The following is a 22,500-nucleotide window of genomic DNA, read 5'->3' as shown; positions in this document are numbered from 1 at the left end:
AAAATGTCAGAGGATGATGAGGGATGAATGAGGGATCAATGGGTGGGTGTGTGTGTGTGTGTGTGTGTGTGTGTGGGCTTGTATTAAGCAAGAAGCCTTTCGACCTCAAGAAGTCCTAAAACTTCAACAAGTCTGTCTAGGGGTGTGCAGAGTAAAAATATCAGCCTTGCCATGAGGAGACAGAGAAACAGAATGAAAGTCCCTGGTGCGGAAACAAATTCATCTTCGTAGCAGCTAGGCTGACCACGTCCCCATCTTCATTTTGGGCTGTTTGAGGGTTGTAAATAGGAAAAAAAATTATGCTAAATGTGAATGTGTATATGTGTGTGTGTGTGGGCTTGTATTAAGCAAGAAGCCTTTCGACCTCAAGAAGTCCTAACACTTCAACAAGTCTGTCTAGGGGTGTGCAGAGTAAAAATACCAGCCTTGCCATGAGGAGACAGAGAAACAGAATGAAAGTCCCTGGTGCGGAAACAAATTCATCTTCGTAGCAGCTAGGCTGACCACGTCCCCATCTTCATTTTGGGCTGTTTGAGGGTTGTAAATAGGAAGAAAATTATGCTAAATGTGAATGGGAAATGCAAAGAGTATCGGGAAGACGGGAGAGCCAGGGTGCACGCCCAAAGAGCGAGGAAGCGGTGTAAAACGAGTAGCGTATGTAAAATGTGAAAGAAAAATAGACGGAGTGATATTCACTTTGGGTTAGGGTTAGTGCATGTGTGTGTGTCTGTCTGTGTGTGTGTGTGTGTGTGTGTGTGTCTGTGTGTTGTGTTGTTGCACTCTGTGTGCGCAAAGTGTATCTGTAAATGATTTAAAGAAGGGCAGCTTAGGCCTGCCGTGAGCGGAGAGAAACAGGAATACACTCTTTAGCGATAGGCAGAGATGTAACCTTCGCGCCGGCCCCTGGCCGTGCACGTCCCCACGCTCACTTTCGGCGGTCCTTCACGCGTCTCAAGGGAGACTGAGTTGGCCGCGTCTACGGGTGATTTTAAGGGATTTTTTTTTCTTTTCAGCCTGCCATGAAGCGTGGGGGAAGCCGAAACCAATCGTCGCAGGAGCCGTGCTGACTGCGCCTCCACGCTCATTTCGGGCTGCATTCGTCAGCTTTGTTTGTATGTTGGGATTTTATCGTTGTGCACATTTGACCCCGGAGCTAGCAATACTCTGACCCATTGTGTGAGTGCTGTGTCTGTGAGTTTATGCGTACCTGCTGCCAAACGCTCCCGACTCTGGCCTTCGCGGTATCAGTCCAGAAGCCGGGTGGCGTCAACCCCGGAGCGACGAGCCCTGAAAGTAAAAACACAACATTGCCGGTCATTTTTTCATAACCTTAACCCATTTGGAAACACAGTTCAACACCTTACATTACCTGACAATTCAGTGTGTGTGTGTCTGTCTGTGTGTGTTCTTGTTTAACTGTATTTGTGGGGTCCCAAAACTGGGAGTTCAGTATAGTTGTGGGGTCCGGACAGCTTTGTGGGGCCAAAATGCTGGACCCCACAAGGTTAAAGGGCTGTTTGAGGGTGTTTGTAGCATTACAGCGACGCTGCGTAATCTTTTCCCACTTTCCGTGTCTGTCTGTTTAATCCGAAGTGCATCCACCACGGACCACGCTGCTGACATGCAAGGGATTTTCTTACATAGACTGATGACACGCGTGGGGCAGTAAGTTGCTTGGGAAACGGTTCCGTATTGCGGCACTTTTGACTCCTTTGGATTTTGTCGTTCTAACCTGTAGTAGTTCAATGTTGACAACAGGGCAGTCACCAAGTTTAAGTTTAGTCAACAGGTTTGTGTCATTATGCAGTTTGCAGTAAAAAGTCTTTGTTCTTTAAATTCCTTTACATTTTAGTTAGATAAATATTAGCCTGTACACAATGCCATTTGTTTATTTATTTATTATTTATAATATGTTCACGTTGTGGCAAAAAGGTTTCCCTTTTTCTGTTAATATTTAAAGTTGGGATTGATACCCATCCTGAGTATGTGACTGGCGCACTCCTATCCAAAAACACAACCACAACCAGTGTTATTAATGTTAATCTGAGTTATTATATATAATTGATGCAACTGCTCAGTTACTGTGGTTTATCTACACATATACATACATAATGAAACATGTATCACCTATTTTGTACTATATATGTATGTATGTATGTATGTATACATATACATATACACACACAAACACACATACACATATATATATATATATATATCTCTCCCATGTGGAGGCCGGGGGAGTAACACCGTCTTTGCTTGTTATATCTTTATGTTTGTTGGTCTAAATGAGTTTTTTAAGTCTGTTGGTTTGTTAGTGTTTTGGAGTGATTCAATTTAAATATACTCAGCCTGCCATGAATTACCAGAGAAGCCCCATTATTATATATACTTGTTTTTTTTAGAAAGACAGCCATTTTCTCATGAAGTCAATCACACTAGTTTCTGGAGTAAAGTAAAAAGAAAAGTAATATAATTACCTTTTCACAGATGCAACAATCACAGGGAGGTCCTCAGCTCGGTGAGAGGATCTTCTCTGGTTTCAGGTCCTTGTGGATAATCCCTTTACTGTGGAGGTACTTGACCGCTCTCAGCATCTGATAGAAATAAAGTTTGGCGACAGACTTGTCGAGCTGCTGCTGAAACTTTACTCTGTGGAACAACTCTTCTCCATCAGCTCCAACACGATTTAATAATTGTCCTCCGTCTGATACAAGTCCTCCGTTTTTCCTCTGCAATTTCTGGAGTTAGAAGTCCGGACTGCAGCCTGTAGAGTCCATGCTAATTGTCTGCAAACTGTCTGCTAGCTTCGTTAGCCGACCTCGTTCCGTCTACCTGCACCGTGTTGCTGGGTATGTTTGTTTCCTTCATGTTGCTGCCTACACAATATAACTATCCTCACCTTTTTCTGTTGAGTTTTCACCCCGGGACAGCCCCCGACATCCAGCAAGCGCTCCCACTGTGGAGCGTCAATATGCTGCGTCTTCTCTCTGAGCAGCCATCTTTAAAAACTGTCATTGACAACACGTCAACCGTGGCAGGTGTAGCCAATCATATTCCTTTTCCAACGGTATATTGCATGATAGGAACAACCAATGGGTGAGTGAGGCCAGCGTATCCACGAGGTGACAGTGCGCACAGATCCGCTGCGCCACGCATGGATGAAATAATGAAATAGTAAATAGGACTACAGTAACAGAAATATGTGCAGAATTAAGACAGTCGAGACGGCCCAGTGTTTGGTGGACCGGGTACACTTTGTTCACTTAATAGCTTACAAATCATCCACGGGATCAATTACGCATCACATGAGTTCGCCCACCCGACACAGCGTTTGTTCCTGGGGAGATGGATCCGTGCGTCTCCTGTGCGCCATGGATGTCTGAGCCTCAGCAAATTCAGATTCGCAGACACGATTGCATTTTATTACCGATCTTTTTGTTACACAGTGAGTAAGATATTTAATCTATGATAAATACAGAGGATGACTGAAAGTATTTTCTAAGTGGATTTATCATTCATTTCCCGTCCTCGTGTTTAACAGAGGTTAATAGCCTGCAAATTAAACAGTTAATAGTGTGAACGACGTGAAACAAAACAAACTTTTATGGCGTATCAGCGGTTATAATTATGTTTTTTCATAGACAACGTCACAGACGTATGCCCTTAAGTGAAGTGGAAACTTTATTTTGTAATGTTTGGTGATTTTCGGCACTTTTCATTTAGAATTCGCCACGTTACAGTGCCAGACAAGACTTTGCGGACGGTCCGCACATTCTCACGACAAGTTATGTTTGTTATATCAATGCACAGATGCAGGCGGCTCTGTTGGCGGCATATGGACGAAGCTGTGAATCTTCCCCAGGTTGGGCCATGAATAAACAACCCAGCAAGGAGAGTCTTAAGGGCAAGGTGGAGGAGATCTTTGGGCTGGGACACCCGCAGCCACCGAGCAAACAGAGTGAAACCAGACCATCCGAGTTCATCATTACGACTGACATCATCAAGGAGCACAACTGGACTGCGGGTGGGGCTTCAGTTTTCAATTGTGTTGTTTTCAATGTTTGTTCATATATTTTTCTTTTTTTTTTTTTGATTAAAGTTCAACTTTTTTATAATCTATTTGTCTCTATTTTTCTTTCTATTTATATGTTTCTACACAATGCCTGTGCGTTTGCCCTGTTTATATGACTTGAGTCCTTTAGCACCTAAGCTGATGTTGATGGGCCAGGCAGAACCCTACACACTAGGCAGGTATGTCTTACCTTTAAAGCCTTTACCTCCTGACCTCTGCCACTGAACTAAAGTTGCTGCAAAACAACTGAACAGCAAATCCCTCAAAGTCAACCAGAATCATAAAGACATCAGGTAAAACATCTACAGCCAGATGTGGCTGCCTCCAAGTCAATCAACATCCTCTTAACAGCCACCAATGAGATCAGCTCAGTAAGTTTCATGGATTTCTGTAACTTGTTCCACGTAGAGGGAGCATTTTCAAGGTGTAGTGCAGGGAAATATGACCTGCCGTGAGCACGGTGTATTTTATTTTGAAAAGTAACCGGATGTTTTATTTTTTTTCTGTGCTCGACTTCCTGTCCCGCATTGAATTAAGTTTCGGGGCTTTGATTTGAGGTATCTGGTTAACAAATATTTTGAAAATATATTTTCTTATTAAAAACGAGATACCGGACTCATTTATATGATGACATGTTGTGTTTTGACAATGTTTGTATTCAAAAAACAGCCAAAGGAGAAATTAATTAAAAATGAATTGTTTTTTTAAATACAGAGGAATGTAATTATGATGCATCCTCAGCTATTATCACATCACTTTTTTATTTTTTATTTAACCAGTTATGTGTTAAAAAAAATAAAACATCACATCAAAACACACACATTTATAAATGGCATCTCATTTACATGGTGCATTATGTGGTCCTACACTGCCCTCTAGTGACCAAAGATGAGACCAACACCATGTACAGTCAGACAGTTTTTATCATCATATTTAAGTGAGAATAATATATCACAGTTAATAAAATTAACAATTAGAAAAATCCATTTGAAAGAATAAAGTCATATGATTCCATCCAGAATCATACATTTGACTCTAATGAAAATATACTCAAACGTGACAACAAAAACCCCCAAAAAAACAAGTGAACACAGGAGTTTATAAGATTTCAGCTGTTTCCCAGAATCACATAGTACTAGACAGCAGGGCATTCATTTTTCTGCTTTCATACCTAAAAAAATGACACAGGGGAATACATTAAATGTACATTTTAATTTCACAAAACAACCCCCCGGACTGATTTGTCTTTGTTTATCCTTTTTCCTCAAACAGGAGTACCCTCTCTGTTGCTTAAACGTCTCCATTTTTTTTTAATTAAATGGTTCAAAGTGTAACATTACATTTTGTAATATTATATTGCTCTAGAATATGGCAAACCAAATGTTAACATAGTTAAATTCTCTGCTAAATTTTCCTCAGAGGCTCCAACAGTAAGGCCATTTGGTCAGTAGTATGTCTCTGTGTTTGTGTGTGTGTGTTTAAAAAAATGGAAACAACTCCTCACTTTGATTTTTGCCCGTGTGCGTTGTGGACTGTACGAGACTATAAATGATCGCTTTGGTTTCATTGAAGCTACGTGGATGGCAGGATAATCTCGGGCTAGACCAGGCTGCTTGGGCTTACTGTCCATGAACGTGTGCGGCATTGCCAGTGCTGGCATGGACTCTTTGTAACAGTTGGTGGCTAGGCAGAACTTCTCAACGTTCAATATGAACTTATAAAATTACACAAAATGTCCTGGAAACAGCAGGAAACCACCTGCATATAAGTGAAGCCTAAAGGCCTTAAAGGAGTCAGTGTCCAAGGTTCAACGTCCAGGTGAATGCTGTTGCATATATGCAAGTAATAAAACTACAAATACAGTGCAAACAATAGTAAATTATATGTCACACAACCGTGTTTAAACCTCGGCTAATAGAGCCTTGTAGAAACCTAGAAATATCTCTGAATCTCTAAATGAGCCACTGGCCTCCCCTGGAGGAAGCTCCTTGCTCACTAGCACTTCAACCGGGCTGGTCTTTGCCTGCTGGCAATGCAGCTTGTTTAGAAGCTCGGAATAAGTGGAAGTGACAGACTTGGCCGTGCCAGATTTCTGAAAGCGAAGCTGGAGCCATAGGCTACTCCCTGGATAGTCGGTTGTAACAGGGACAGTGGAGGCCGGGGGAGTAACACCGTCTTTGGTGGAAATCTCGGGGGGGCGGGAGACTCAAACAGATTTTCTGGAATAGTGGAGATGGAGGGAGTTAGAAGTCTCCCACAGCTCTTTGAAGTAGTCCTGGCTCAGTGGCATGTTCTGGCTCAGCCTGTCAAACCCGTGCTCCTCCATTTGTTTCCCCTCCTTCCACGGCATGTGTCCGCTGCTGCTGGGGGAAATTAATCAGTCTGGTGTGTATAGGGGGCGAGCAAAAACAGACGAAAAGTCAAAATATTTTGAGCAGAGCACGTGTACAATACTCACGTTTTTCTCACGAATGCACAAACCACACAGAATGAAGAAAAGGAATTATGAAAAAGTCGGCTGCCTCTCTAATCAGACATCAAAGCACTGGGCCGCTCACTCGACCGACATCAGACTGCAGTATCGCCGTCCACCTGCAGGGGGCGTGGACAGGCTTTCCAACAAACTGTCTAGATTTAATGTTGCTTAAACTGTAAACCATTTAAACCAGATTCACTCAGCATAGACATCATGTTGTTATAACAACGAAACCCACATAAAAAAACAGATTCTCAACATCAAGGAAAAAGTACAATTTAATTTTTTAATTTTTTTTTTTTAATTTTTTTCGTCGCAAAAAACTGCGATGAAGATGAGACACAACAGCTCTGACAGCCAGACTTTTTCCAGACACCAGCCATCTCACATCAGGAATGCTCTCAGAGGTTCTTTTTTTTTTTTTTTTTTTTAATTTCAGGAATTGAGTTCCTTTATGTGTTAAATGTTTATAATTTAAATACCCACCATATTTATAATCATTAATTTAAAAAATTCAAGTCAATTTTAAGTTTTTCATATTCATACATAAAATCACCATAAATGAGGCTATATTCTGGACCTTGTCTGGCTCTCCCTCTCCTTTTCCTCCACTTGGACGAGCCCTGAAAGTAAAAACACAACATTACCAGTCATTTTTTCATAACCTTAACCCATTTGGAAACACAGTTCAACACCTTACATTACCTAACAATTCAGTGTGTGTGTGTGTGTGTGTGTGTCTCTGTCTGTCTGTCTGTCTGTTGTGTGTGTGTGTGTGTGTGTTGTGTGTGTGTGCAGGCACATCAGAGACCCCCAGTGGTTCCAAGTGGTACCACTTTACATTTCCCGGTAACCATCAGCGCATTTGCTGATGGTTACCGGGAAATGTAAGAGGGAGTCAAGAGCCCACGCAGGCAGACAGGCAGGCAGGAAGTGGGTCCCCCTTCGCAATAAAGCTTCCTGTTCTTTCAGCATAAAAGAGCAAATGTGTAGTCTCTTCATTTCAGAGAAATGTTTAGTTTGAGAAAGTAAAAAAAGTATGAGATGCCAAAAGTTACTCCAAAGTTAAAAGAAATATTGTAATTAATTCTGTTAAATGTTGCAACTTTGCTAACCAATTTGGAAGTTCAGGGAATTTGTATTTTTCTTCATTTCATGTAACAGCCCCGAGTGGTTAATTCATTTAAAGTGTTCAGTTTAATAATCTTAAAAAAAAACAATTTGCTCTGTTTTCCGTGACTCATTAGGTCGCGTTTTGTGGGAGCGGTGTGTCTGCACCTTTCTGCATACCTGCCAAGAAACGCTCCCCGCTATCCTCTTCGCGGCCTCAATCCAAAAGTCGCGTGGCGTCAACCCCGGAGTGACAAGCCCTGAAAGTAAATGGTGGGTAGGGTAAGGGAAAAAAAAGGGGATGGAGGAAGGGGAAAGGAGGAGAGGTGGGGAGGTAGGACAAAGAAGGAAAGATAAAATGTCTATATCTTTGAATTATTTTTCATTTAGGCCTCTTGGTACAAGAGTGTCCAATTTTCTGATCCAGGTGCGTTCAGCTTTCCTCCTTGTCTGGATTGACCATCTGTAATCAGCTTCAAGACTGGTTGCTCTCAAGTTATCCCAATTGTGTTTAACAAAATGCTCAACTAGTGGATTGTTAGTGTTTTTCTGATTCAGAATGTTGTATAACGATGTTGTGTAATGATGTGATCTCTGCAGAATACGGCATCCAGATGAGATATGTGCATAGCACTGAGACTGTCATTTGAGATGAGGGTGCTGTCAACTTACTCCTGTGTCTGTAGATTCACATAATGTGCACTGCATGTGGCATTTTTAAGTCAAAAGAAAAGCATCTTGCATCAATACATTCAGTATAATGATCCACTTTGTAGTAGTTTGTTTAATGTTTGAATATGTTGCCTTATTTATTCGTATTTATGTTTGCATCAAATGATTTTATATCTTGATTTTTTATGATTTTGTATAGTTGCCAATTTATGACTTGAAGTAGTTGCCAATTTTAATGGGCTCATAAGCCAAAGAAAATTATAGTTAAAGAATTTGGGAAAAATAAAACTATAGGAAGTGGATGCATGTATACAGGGGGTGTAAGCTCCCACGCTTACTTCTTGAACATATATAAACTTCATAACCTGTGGATGATACACTAACCATCACAATAATACAACAAAATGCAATGAACATCTTTGCATATTAAATGGCCTTAGGGGAGTAAGGATTAGAAAACCAATGGCGCCCCCTTGTGGAGGGAAAAATGTACTGCTGGTGCAAAAAATTGTCCACATAGAATCCCTGAGCAGGTGGAAAATGGCAACAAAAAATACCTCATATGAGGGAGAGTTCTGTCCATTGCAGGAGTCCAGTTCCAGCAGAATGCAGCAACGTGTAGTGTAGAGTTGTGTATGTATATGTAAATGTAAGTCCTGTCCAGTAATTGTCATAAGTCCATGTTCTAAGTCTATGTTAAGTTTTCCTAAGTTGGTCAATTGTTCATTCCGTCCAGACTGAGACAAGACCGAGTCGGGCATCCAAAGACAGTGTTAATATTAGACAACTGGATAAATGGTGCCTATTTGGCCTCAAACTTTGATTGAGTGGAGTGCAATGGCACGTCTTAAGAGCAGGTTACATATTATCATAAAAAACATTGAGAATAACAGCGTATATACTTTTTTCAAAATGGATGCGATTATCCTAAATATTTGGAAAGAAAAAGCGAAAGGGAGGCCCCTCGGAGGGAACAGGGGAACCGGGGCAGATGCCGTCCGAGTCCTGGCTGGATAGGTTTAGAAAAAAGAGGAACTGAATGCACGCACTACAGAAAGCAATCAAAACACCCCGGTCCCCGCTGTCCCTCCTCGAGGCCCCCCATCGCCACTCAGTTCTTGTATTTACAATTATATCAACAATTACATTCGTAACATCAGAATGCCCTCTGCTGTCACAGCATGTAATCAGAACAACACTAAAAAAGTTTAGAGCAAATGTTAACACTGATTTAGGGTTAGGTCAAAGGTCATTGACCAACATTTGAGGTCAGAGTCCCAGACAGGGGTCAGTGACGGTTGAGATTAGGGTTACAGGTCATGTGGAGGGTTAGAGAGGGTTATGGTTAGAGGTCATGGAGTGGGTTAGGGACAGAAAAGGAAGGGGAAAAAGGGGATGGAGGGGAGGTAAAAAATATACTTGGGGGGGGGGAGGGGGATACATCACTTCCCATTTGACCTTGGACCTTCGCCTCATTTCAACAGCCCTGCCTTTGTGTGTGTGTCTCTGTGTGTTGTGTCTGTGTGTCTTTGTCTGTCTGTGTCTGTGTGTGCATGTGTGTGTCTCTGTGTGTGTGTGTGTGTGTGTGTGTGTGTGTGTCTGTCTGTGTCTGTGTGTGTGTGTGTATGTGTGTGTCTCTGTCTGTGTGTGCATGTGTGTGTCTCTGTGTGTGTGTGTGTGTCTGTGTGTGCATGTGTCTGTGTGTGTCTCTGTGTGTTGTGTGTGTGTGTGTGTGTCTGTCTGTCTGTGTGTGTGTGTCTGTGTGTGTCTCTGTGTGTGTGTGTGTCTCTGTCTGTGTGTGCATGTGTGTGTCTCTGTGTGTGTGTGTGTGTGTCTCTGTATGTGTGTGCATGTGTGTGTCTCTGTGTGTGTGTGTGTGTGTGTGTGTGTGTGTGTGTCTCTGTCTGTGTGTGCATGTGTGTGTCTCTGTGTGTGTGTGTGTCTGTGTGTCTCTGTCTGTCTGTCTGTCTGTCTGTGTGTGTGTGCAGGCACATCAGAGACCCCCAGTGGTTCCAAGTGGTACCACTTTACATTTCCCGGTAACCATCAGCGCATTTGCTGATGGTTACCGGGATATGTAAGAGGGAGTCAAGAGCCCACGCAGGCAGACAGGCAGGCAGGAAGTGGGTCCCCCTTCGCAATAAAGCTTCCTGTTCTTTCAGCATAAAAGAGCAAATGTGTAGTCTCTTCATTTCAGAGAAATGTTTAGTTTGAGAAAGTAAAAAAAGTATGAGATGCCAAAAGTTACTCCAAAGTTAAAAGAAATATTGTAATTAATTCTGTTAAATGTTGCAACTTTGCTAACCAATTTGGAAGTTCAGGGAATTTGTATTTTTCTTCATTTCATGTAACAGCCCCGAGTGGTTAATTCATTTAAAGTGTTCAGTTTAATAATCTTAAAAAAAACAATTTGCTCTGTTTTCCGTGACTCATTAGGTCGCGTTTTGTGGGAGCGGTGTGTCTGCACCTTTCTGCATACCTGCCAAGAAACGCTCCCCGCTATCCTCTTCGCGGCCTCAATCCAAAAGTCGCGTGGCGTCAACCCCGGAGTGACAAGCCCTGAAAGTAAATGGTGGGTAGGGTAAGGGAAAAAAAAGGGGATGGAGGAAGGGGAAAGGAGGAGAGGTGGGGAGGTAGGACAAAGAAGGAAAGATAAAATGTCTATATCTTTGAATTATTTTTCATTTAGGCCTCTTGGTACAAGAGTGTCCAATTTTCTGATCCAGGTGCGTTCAGCTTTCCTCCTTGTCTGGATTGACCATCTGTAATCAGCTTCAAGACTGGTTGCTCTCAAGTTATCCCAATTGTGTTTAACAAAATGCTCAACTAGTGGATTGTTAGTGTTTTTCTGATTCAGAATGTTGTATAACGATGTTGTGTAATGATGTGATCTCTGCAGAATACGGCATCCAGATGAGATATGTGCATAGCACTGAGACTGTCATTTGAGATGAGGGTGCTGTCAACTTACTCCTGTGTCTGTAGATTCACATAATGTGCACTGCATGTGGCATTTTTAAGTCAAAAGAAAAGCATCTTGCATCAATACATTCAGTATAATGATCCACTTTGTAGTAGTTTGTTTAATGTTTGAATATGTTGCCTTATTTATTCGTATTTATGTTTGCATCAAATGATTTTATATCTTGATTTTTTATGATTTTGTATAGTTGCCAATTTATGACTTGAAGTAGTTGCCAATTTTAATGGGCTCATAAGCCAAAGAAAATTATAGTTAAAGAATTTGGGAAAAATAAAACTATAGGAAGTGGATGCATGTATACAGGGGGTGTAAGCTCCCACGCTTACTTCTTGAACATATATAAACTTCATAACCTGTGGATGATACACTAACCATCACAATAATACAACAAAATGCAATGAACATCTTTGCATATTAAATGGCCTTAGGGGAGTAAGGATTAGAAAACCAATGGCGCCCCCTTGTGGAGGGAAAAATGTACTGCTGGTGCAAAAAATTGTCCACATAGAATCCCTGAGCAGGTGGAAAATGGCAACAAAAAATACCTCATATGAGGGAGAGTTCTGTCCATTGCAGGAGTCCAGTTCCAGCAGAATGCAGCAACGTGTAGTGTAGAGTTGTGTATGTATATGTAAATGTAAGTCCTGTCCAGTAATTGTCATAAGTCCATGTTATAAGTCTATGTTAAGTTTTCCTAAGTTGGTCAATTGTTCATTCCGTCCAGACTGAGACAAGACCGAGTCGGGCATCCAAAGACAGTGTTAATATTAGACAACTGGATAAATGGTGCCTATTTGGCCTCAAACTTTGATTGAGTGGAGTGCAATGGCACGTCTTAAGAGCAGGTTACATATTATCATAAAAAACATTGAGAATAACAGCGTATATACTTTTTTCAAAATGGATGCGATTATCCTAAATATTTGGAAAGAAAAAGCGAAAGGGAGGCCCCTCGGAGGGAACAGGGGAACCGGGGCAGATGCCGTCCGAGTCCTGGCTGGATAGGTTTAGAAAAAAGAGGAACTGAATGCACGCACTACAGAAAGCAATCAAAACACCCCGGTCCCCGCTGTCCCTCCTCGAGGCCCCCCATCGCCACTCAGTTCTTGTATTTACAATTATATCAACAATTACATTCGTAACATCAGAATGCCCTCTGCTGTCACAGCATGTAATCAGAACAACACTAAAAAAGTTTAGAGCAAATGTTAACACTGATTTAGGGTTAGGTCAAAGGTCATTGACCAACATTTGAGGTCAGAGTCCCAGACAGGGGTCAGTGACGGTTGAGATTAGGGTTACAGGTCATGTGGAGGGTTAGAGAGGGTTATGGTTAGAGGTCATGGAGTGGGTTAGGGACAGAAAAGGAAGGGGAAAAAGGGGATGGAGGGGAGGTAAAAATATACTTGGGGGGGGGGAGGGGAGATACATCACTTCCCATTTGACCTTGGACCTTCGCCTCATTTCAACAGCCCTGCCTTTGTGTGTGTGTCTCTGTGTGTTGTGTCTGTGTGTCTTTGTCTGTCTGTGTCTGTGTGTGCATGTGTGTGTCTCTGTGTGTGTGTGTGTGTGTGTGTGTGTGTGTGTCTGTCTGTGTCTGTGTGTGTGTGTGTATGTGTGTGTCTCTGTCTGTGTGTGCATGTGTGTGTCTCTGTGTGTGTGTGTGTCTGTGTGTGCATGTGTCTGTGTGTGTCTCTGTGTGTTGTGTGTGTGTGTGTGTGTGTCTGTCTGTCTGTGTGTGTGTGTCTGTGTGTGTGTCTGTGTGTGTGTGTGTGTCTCTGTCTGTGTGTGCATGTGTGTGTCTCTGTGTGTGTGTGTGTGTGTCTCTGTATGTGTGTGCATGTGTGTGTCTCTGTGTGTGTGTGTGTGTGTGTGTGTGTGTGTGTCTCTGTCTGTGTGTGCATGTGTGTGTCTCTGTGTGTGTGTGTGTGTCTGTGTGTCTCTGTCTGTCTGTCTGTCTGTCTGTCTGTGTGTGTGTGCAGGCACATCAGAGACCCCCAGTGGTTCCAAGTGGTACCACTTTACATTTCCCGGTAACCATCAGCGCATTTGCTGATGGTTACCGGGATATGTAAGAGGGAGTCAAGAGCCCACGCAGGCAGACAGGCAGGCAGGAAGTGGGTCCCCCTTCGCAATAAAGCTTCCTGTTCTTTCAGCATAAAAGAGCAAATGTGTAGTCTCTTCATTTCAGAGAAATGTTTAGTTTGAGAAAGTAAAAAAAGTATGAGATGCCAAAAGTTACTCCAAAGTTAAAAGAAATATTGTAATTAATTCTGTTAAATGTTGCAACTTTGCTAACCAATTTGGAAGTTCAGGGAATTTGTATTTTTCTTCATTTCATGTAACAGCCCCGAGTGGTTAATTCATTTAAAGTGTTCAGTTTAATAATCTTAAAAAAAACAATTTGCTCTGTTTTCCGTGACTCATTAGGTCGCGTTTTGTGGGAGCGGTGTGTCTGCACCTTTCTGCATACCTGCCAAGAAACGCTCCCCGCTATCCTCTTCGCGGCCTCAATCCAAAAGTCGCGTGGCGTCAACCCCGGAGTGACAAGCCCTGAAAGTAAATGGTGGGTAGGGTAAGGGAAAAAAAAGGGGATGGAGGAAGGGGAAGGAGGAGAGGTGGGGAGGTAGGACAAAGAAGGAAAGATAAAATGTCTATATCTTTGAATTATTTTTCATTTAGGCCTCTTGGTACAAGAGTGTCCAATTTTCTGATCCAGGTGCGTTCAGCTTTCCTCCTTGTCTGGATTGACCATCTGTAATCAGCTTCAAGACTGGTTGCTCTCAAGTTATCCCAATTGTGTTTAACAAAATGCTCAACTAGTGGATTGTTAGTGTTTTTCTGATTCAGAATGTTGTATAACGATGTTGTGTAATGGTGTGATCTCTGCAGAATACTGTATCCAGATGAGATATCTGCATAGCACTGAGACTGCCATTTGAGATGAGGATTCTCCCAACCTACTCCTGTGTCTGTAGACCCACACAATGTGCACTGCATGTGGCATTTTTAAGTCAAAAGAAAAGTACCTTACATCAATATATTCAATATAATGATCCACTTTGTTTTTTTTGGCTTATTTATTCATATTTATGTTTGTATCAAATGATTTTATTCTTGATTTTTAATGATTTTGAATAGTTGCCAATTTATAACTTAAAGTAGTTGCCAATTTTAATGGGGTCATAAGTCAAAGAAAATTATAGTTAAAGAATTTGGGAAAAATAAAACTATAGGAAGTGGATGCATGCATACAGGGGGTGTGTTTCCACACTTACTTCTTGAACATATTTAAACTTCATAACCTGTGGATGATACACTAACCATCACAATAATACAATAAAATATAATGAACATCTTTGCATATTGAATTGCCTTAGGAGAGTAAGGATTCAAAAACCAATGGCGCCCCCTTGTGGAGGAAAAAATGTACTGCTGGTACCAAAAATTTGTCCACATAGAATCCCTGAGCAGGTGAAAAATAACAATAAAAAATACCTCATACGAGGGAGAGTTCCATCCATTCCAGGAGTCCAGTTCCAGCAGAATGCAGCAACATGTAGTGTAGTGTTGTGTATGTATATGTAAATGTAAGTCCTGTCCAGTAATTGTCATAAGTCCATGTTATAAGTTAATGTTAAGTCTTCCTAAGTTGGTCAATTGTTCATTCCATCCAGACTGAGACAAGAGCGAGTCAGGCATCCAAAGACAGTGTTAATATTAGACAACTGGACAAATGGTGCATATCTGGTCTCAAACTTTGGTTGAGTGGAGTGCAAAGGCACGTCTTGAAAGCAGGTTACACATTATCATAAAAAACATTCAGAACAACAGTGGATACACTTTTCTCAAAATGGATGTGATTATCCTAAACATTTGGGAAGGGGAAAGCGAAAGGGAGGCCCCTCGGAGGGAACAGGGGAACCGGGGCAGATGCCATCCGAGTCCTGGCTGGATAGGTTTAGAAAAAGGAGAGGGTCTCGGTGCTTTAGCACCGAGACTCTGAATGCACGCACTACAGAAAGCAATCAAAACACCCCGGTCCCCGCTGTCCCTCCTCGAGGCCCCCCATCGCCACTCAGTTCTCGTATTTACAATTATATCAACAATTACATTCGTAACATCAGAATGCCCTCTGCTGTCGCAGCATGTAATCAGAACAACACTAAAAAAGTTTAGAGCAAATGTTAACACTGATTTAGGGTTAGGTCAAAGGTCATTGACCAACATTTGAGGTCAGAGTCCCAGACAGGGGTCAGTGACGGTTGAGATTAGGGTTACAGGTCATGTGGAGGGTTAGAGAGGGTTATGGTTAGAGGTCATGGAGTGGGTTAGGGACAGAAAAGGAAGGGGAAAAAGGGGATGGAGGGGAGGTAAAAAATATACTTGGGGGGGGGGGAGGGGAGATACATCACTTCCCATTTGACCTTGGACCTTCGCCTCATTTCAACAGCCCTGCCTTTGTGTGTGTGTCTCTGTGTGTTGTGTCTGTGTGTCTTTGTCTGTCTGTGTCTGTGTGTGCATGTGTGTGTCTCTGTGTGTGTGTGTGTGTGTGTGTGTGTGTGTGTGTCTGTCTGTGTCTGTGTGTGTGTGTGTATGTGTGTGTCTCTGTCTGTGTGTGCATGTGTGTGTCTCTGTGTGTGTGTGTGTGTCTGTGTGTGCATGTGTCTGTGTGTGTCTCTGTGTGTTGTGTGTGTGTGTGTGTGTCTGTCTGTCTGTGTGTGTGTGTCTGTGTGTGTCTCTGTGTGTGTGTGTGTGTGTGTCTCTGTCTGTGTGTGCATGTGTGTGTCTCTGTGTGTGTGTGTGTGTGTCTCTGTATGTGTGTGCATGTGTGTGTCTCTGTGTGTGTGTGTGTGTGTGTGTGTGTGTGTGTGTGTGTGTCTCTGTCTGTGTGTGCATGTGTGTGTCTCTGTGTGTGTGTGTGTGTCTGTGTGTCTCTGTCTGTCTGTCTGTCTGTCTGTCTGTGTGTGTGTGCAGGCACATCAGAGACCCCCAGTGGTTCCAAGTGGTACCACTTTACATTTCCCGGTAACCATCAGCGCATTTGCTGATGGTTACCGGGATATGTAAGAGGGAGTCAAGAGCCCACGCAGGCAGACAGGCAGGCAGGAAGTGGGTCCCCCTTCGCAATAAAGCTTCCTGTTCTTTCAGCATAAAAGAGCAAATGTGTAGTCTCTTCATTTCAGAGAAATGTTTAGTTTGAGAAAGTAAAAAAGTATGAGATGCCAAAAGTTACTCCAAAGTTAAAAGAAATATTGTAATTAATTCTGTTAAATGTTGCAACTTTGCTAACCAATTTGGAAGTTCAGGGAATTTGTATTTTTCTTCATTTCATGTAACAGCCCCGAGTGGTTAATTCATTTAAAGTGTTCAGTTTAATAATCTTAAAAAAAACAATTTGCGCTGTTTTCCGTGACTCATTAGGTCGCGTTTTGTGGGAGCGGTGTGTCTGCACCTTTCTGCATACCTGCCAAGAAACGCTCCCCGCTATCCTCTTCGCGGCCTCAATCCAAAAGTCGCGTGGCGTAACCCCCGGAGTGACAAGCCCTGAAAGTAAATGGTGGGTAGGGTAAGGGAAAAAAAAGGGGATGGAGGAAGGGGAAAGGAGGAGAGGTGGGGAGGTAGGACAAAGAAGGAAAGATAAAATGTCTATATCTTTGAATTATTTTTCATTTAGGCCTCTTGGTACAAGAGTGTCCAATTTTCTGATCCAGGTGCGTTCAGCTTTCCTCCTTGTCTGGATTGACCATCTGTAATCAGCTTCAAGACTGGTTGCTCTCAAGTTATCCCAATTGTGTTTAACAAAATGCTCAACTAGTGGATTGTTAGTGTTTTTCTGATTCAGAATGTTGTATAACGATGTTGTGTAATGATGTGATCTCTGCAGAATACGGCATCCAGATGAGATATGTGCATAGCACTGAGACTGTCATTTGAGATGAGGGTGCTGTCAACTTACTCCTGTGTCTGTAGATTCACATAATGTGCACTGCATGTGGCATTTTTAAGTCAAAAGAAAAGCATCTTGCATCAATACATTCAGTATAATGATCCACTTTGTAGTAGTTTGTTTAATGTTTGAATATGTTGCCTTATTTATTCGTATTTATGTTTGCATCAAATGATTTTATATCTTGATTTTTTATGATTTTGTATAGTTGCCAATTTATGACTTGAAGTAGTTGCCAATTTTAATGGGCTCATAAGCCAAAGAAAATTATAGTTAAAGAATTTGGGAAAAATAAAACTATAGGAAGTGGATGCATGTATACAGGGGGTGTAAGCTCCCACGCTTACTTCTTGAACATATATAAACTTCATAACCTGTGGATGATACACTAACCATCACAATAATACAACAAAATGCAATGAACATCTTTGCATATTAAATGGCCTTAGGGAGTAAGGATTAGAAAACCAATGGCGCCCCCTTGTGGAGGGAAAAATGTACTGCTGGTGCAAAAAATTGTCCACATAGAATCCCTGAGCAGGTGGAAAATGGCAACAAAAAATACCTCATATGAGGGAGAGTTCTGTCCATTGCAGGAGTCCAGTTCCAGCAGAATGCAGCAACGTGTAGTGTAGAGTTGTGTATGTATATGTAAATGTAAGTCCTGTCCAGTAATTGTCATAAGTCCATGTTATAAGTCTATGTTAAGTTTTCCTAAGTTGGTCAATTGTTCATTCCGTCCAGACTGAGACAAGACCGAGTCGGGCATCCAAAGACAGTGTTAATATTAGACAACTGGATAAATGGTGCCTATTTGGCCTCAAACTTTGATTGAGTGGAGTGCAATGGCACGTCTTAAGAGCAGGTTACATATTATCATAAAAAACATTGAGAATAACAGCGTATATACTTTTTTCAAAATGGATGCGATTATAAATATTTGGAAAGAAAAAGCGAAAGGGAGGCCCCTCGGAGGGAACAGGGGAACCGGGGCAGATGCCGTCCGAGTCCTGGCTGGATAGGTTTAGAAAAAAGAGGAACTGAATGCACGCACTACAGAAAGCAATCAAAACACCCCGGTCCCCGCTGTCCCTCCTCGAGCCCCCCATCGCCACTCAGTTCTTGTATTTACAATTATATCAACAATTACATTCGTAACATCAGAATGCCCTCTGCTGTCACAGCATGTAATCAGAACAACACTAAAAAAGTTTAGAGCAAATGTTAACACTGATTTAGGGTTAGGTCAAAGGTCATTGACCAACATTTGAGGTCAGAGTCCCAGACAGGGGTCAGTGACGGTTGAGATTAGGGTTACAGGTCATGTGGGGGTTAGAGAGGGTTATGGTTAGAGGTCATGGAGTGGGTTGGGACAGAAAAGGAAGGGAAAAAGGGGATGGAGGGGAGGTAAAAAATATACTTGGGTGCAAGGTAAACGGATTTTGATTTTAAATATCAAAATTAAAAGATCTGCAGCTGCCACAAGACCAAAAAACAAACAAACAATACTTTAAATTTAATTCCATTTTTCTTGTGGAAAATAACTGCATGCTAGGATTGAATTTAAATTCATGTGTGTGTGTGTGTGTGTGTGTGTGTGTGTGTGTGTGTGTGTGTCTCTGTGAGTGTGTGTGTGTCCATGTGTGTCTGTCTGTTTAATTGTGTGTGTCTGTGTGTGTGACATGTGGGTTTTATTTTTTTCTGTATTTATTATGTGTTAATGTCATATTACATTTCATTTTAGATTGTGTTAATGCAACAGACTTGAAAGGTCCTCAAATCCAAATGTCTCATGTAGTCCTACATATGAATGGCACTTAAAATGCATTTCAATTCCATTTTGCCGTATGTGGTCCTACACTGCACTCCAGCAGTCATATTGAAGTGAGAATAATATAGCATAGTTATGAAATGAACAATTAGAACAATCCATTTGAAAGAAGAAAGTCATACTTTTTAATGAAAATATACTGCAAAGTGACACAAAGTCACTTTTCAGTGTAGGCACAGAAAACTAATAGTTACAGTATAACCATAAATAGTACATCCAATGTTTCCCAAATAGTACATACAATATGTAGTTGAATTGGAAACACAGCACAGAGTAAAAATGCCAGGGATGATTGTCTCTTACCTGTATTTCTGATTCAACTAAGGATGTTTGTTGTTCTTTTTTCTTTCTTCCAGAATAAAATGAAGTCACAAAAAAAACACGGTGCTGCGCTCCCCCACGTTCCACGAGCCCCTCCCCAGCACATCCTCCACCAGTCCCACAGTTTGGACGTCAACAGCAGCCGCTGAGGAGAGGTTTAAGACCCCCAGCGACCTCTGGGAGGAGAAGGAGGTCCTGAGAATGTTTAAAGAGAGGCTGCAAAGTGGTAAGTAAATCTCAAAAACATCAGTCCCCGTTACGTCCAACAGATTCTCACTCCCGTCGCGTAAAATACGGACGCTCGGTCAGGTGCCTTTGGCGTTGTTACTGACGCTAAAAGTCTCCTTTAGCGTCTAAACGCGCTGGGTCGGGACTATCGGCGTCACTTTCGACGCGGTTAGGTTAAGGAAATGGTCGTGGGTGGGCTTAAGTTTCTGTGACGTGCGGGAAGAACGCGACGGTTGGGTTTAGGAAAAGAAGAATGGGACAGCAAAGGGCCGCAGGTCGAACTCAAAGCCAGACTATTAGAATACATGGAAAGAAGTTTGTACATGTATATAGGCCAGGAAACGATACTAGCTATACTCCTTTTAATATTGTATGATATGACTTTTTTTATCTGAAAATGTCAACATTTTTTATAGTTTAGTTTGGTCTGAAAATGTCATGTTTCATGTTTTGCGTGGACCCCAGGAAGAGTAGCTGATGTTCTGCCTCAGACATTGGGGAATACAGTTCAATCAAATCCTGCTATCATCATGCACATCATAGCCAAAAAAGAAATGTAGTACCGGGGGTAGCCAGGAGGGGCTCATGTGTTTCGGGGTTAGACTTTGGGGCTGGAGTTAAGTTTCAGGGCTGTGTCAGGAGGGTTAGTGGTGTTTATGAGTGAGGAATCTCTCTGGAAGAAACTCATTAGCATATTGTGCTCTGATTGGTTGTAATACAGGTGTCAGTCGTGGCTTCCTGCTTGCACTGGGGAAATTGAGCTCACTCTCAGCATTGCAAGGTAAACGGATTTTGATTTTAAATATCAAAATTAAAAGATATGCAGCTGCCACAAGACCAAAAAACAAACAAACAATACTTTAAATTTAATTCCATTTTTCTTGTGGAAAATAACTGCATGCTAGGATTGAATTTAAATTCATGTGTGTGTGTGTGTGTGTGTGTGTGTGTGTGTGTGTGTGTGTGTCTGTGAGTGTGTGTGTGTCCATGTGTGTCTGTCTGTTTAATTGTGTGTGTCTGTGTGTGTGACATGTGGGTTTTATTTTTTTCTGTATTTATTATGTGTTAATGTCATATTACATTTCATTTTAGATTGTGTTAATGCAACAGACTTGAAAGGTCCTCAAATCCAAATGTCTCATGTAGTCCTACATATGAATGGCACTTAAAATGCATTTCAATTCCATTTTGCCGTATGTGGTCCTACACTGCACTCCAGCAGTCATATTGAAGTGAGAATAATATAGCATAGTTATGAAATGAACAATTAGAACAATCCATTTGAAAGAAGAAAGTCATACTTTTTAATGAAAATATACTGCAAAGTGACACAAAGTCACTTTTCAGTGTAGGCACAGAAAACTAATAGTTACAGTATAACCATAAATAGTACATCCAATGTTTCCCAAATAGTACATACAATATGTAGTTGAATTTGAAACACAGCACAGAGTAAAAATGCCAGGGATGATTGTCTCTTACCTGTATTTCTGATTCAACTAAGGATGTTTTTTGTTCTTTTTTCTTTCTTCCAGAATAAAATGAAGTCACAAAAAAAACACGGTGCTGCGCTCCCCCACGTTCCACGAGCCCCTCCCCAGCACATCCTCCACCAGTCCCACAGTTTGGACGTCAACAGCAGCCGCTGAGGAGAGGTTTAAGACCCCCAGCGACCTCTGGGAGGAGAAGGAGGTCCTGAGAATGTTTAAAGAGAGGCTGCAAAGTGGTAAGTAAATCTCAAAAACATCAGTCCCCGTTACGTCCAACAGATTCTCACTCCCGTCGCGTAAAATACGGACGCTCGGTCAGGTGCCTTTGGCGTTGTTACTGACGCTAAAAGTCTCCTTTAGCGTCTAAACGCGCTGGGTCGGGACTATCGGCGTCACTTTCGACGCGGTTAGGTTAAGGAAATGGTCGTGGGTGGGCTTAAGTTTCTGTGACGTGCGGGAAGAACGGGACGGTTGGGTTTAGGAAAAGAAGAATGGGACAGCAAAGGGCCGCAGGTCGAACTCAAAGCCAGACTATTAGAATACATGGAAAGAAGTTTGTACATGTATATAGGCCAGGAAACGGGTTAGGGTTAGGGTTAGGGGGTTAGGGTTAGGGTTAGGGGTTAGGATAAGCTATGAATCCGGATGTCGGTAGGGGTACCGACAGCAGTAAGAGTACCAATAGGGACTCCTTAACATTTTATAATGGTTTCGACTTTGTATATATACCACTCTGTTTGCACATACCCTTCTGTGACGGTGCAAAATTTTAACCATAATGTTTTTTTAGCATAGTCTGATAGAGGACATGATGACGAACACGGGAATGTATAATACTTTGCATTTTTAATGTTTTATTGCTGAGATATGGGCAATTTTGTCCCAAAATTTGCAAGCGCAAAGCATTATGGGAAATGGTTTAGCTTTTGTGCTGTATCTTTAGAACAGAAGGTGCTAGAGCGATGAAACTTTGACCTACCCCCCCATTTTCAATGATGGGCTTTCCCGTGGTACCACCCGCTTGTCTCTACGACCTTTCGTTTCCGAGCTACGTTACGTTTTTTAGTCAAAACGTCTGTATCTCCTGAACGGAAGGCCGTAGAGACTCGGGGACAAGTTCTGTGTGTTCGGGGTGGTCAAATTATGTCAGACGGAGTCCGTTTCCAAGTGTGTAGGACGTACCGTTCTGGAGTTATAAGCGAAAATGTTCGCGCCATAGACTTTAATTGTAGGATTTTGTGAAAATTTGACCAAGTGTTTTTCCCGGAAAATGTTCCTCCAGGATATTTTTAGGAAGTGTGCGTTTCAGGTCATTTGGAGTCGATTGGTAGCTATTTGTCGTGTAACTTTTTGTTTACATATTT

General features: G+C 41.9%; 1 protein-coding gene across 1 annotated transcript in view; it reads left to right on the top strand.

Moving 5' to 3' along the window:
- Window positions 1-3,813: 3,813 nt before the first annotated feature.
- Window positions 3,814-22,500, top strand: part of LOC118496292 (peptidyl-prolyl cis-trans isomerase G-like) — a 41,426-nt gene continuing 22,739 nt past the window's right edge. The window contains exons 1-2 of the mRNA XM_036007449.1: window positions 3,814-4,027; window positions 4,206-4,254. Coding sequence (XP_035863342.1) covers window positions 3,814-4,027; window positions 4,206-4,254 — 263 coding nt within the window. The remainder of the gene's footprint in view (window positions 4,028-4,205; window positions 4,255-22,500) is intronic.

This window comes from Sander lucioperca, chromosome 11 (assembly GCF_008315115.2).
Source record: "Sander lucioperca isolate FBNREF2018 chromosome 11, SLUC_FBN_1.2, whole genome shotgun sequence".
Taxonomy (NCBI): Eukaryota; Metazoa; Chordata; class Actinopteri; order Perciformes; family Percidae; genus Sander; species Sander lucioperca.
Note: the sequence above shows the minus strand (reverse complement) of the source record. Positions and strands in the feature narration are given on the sequence as shown.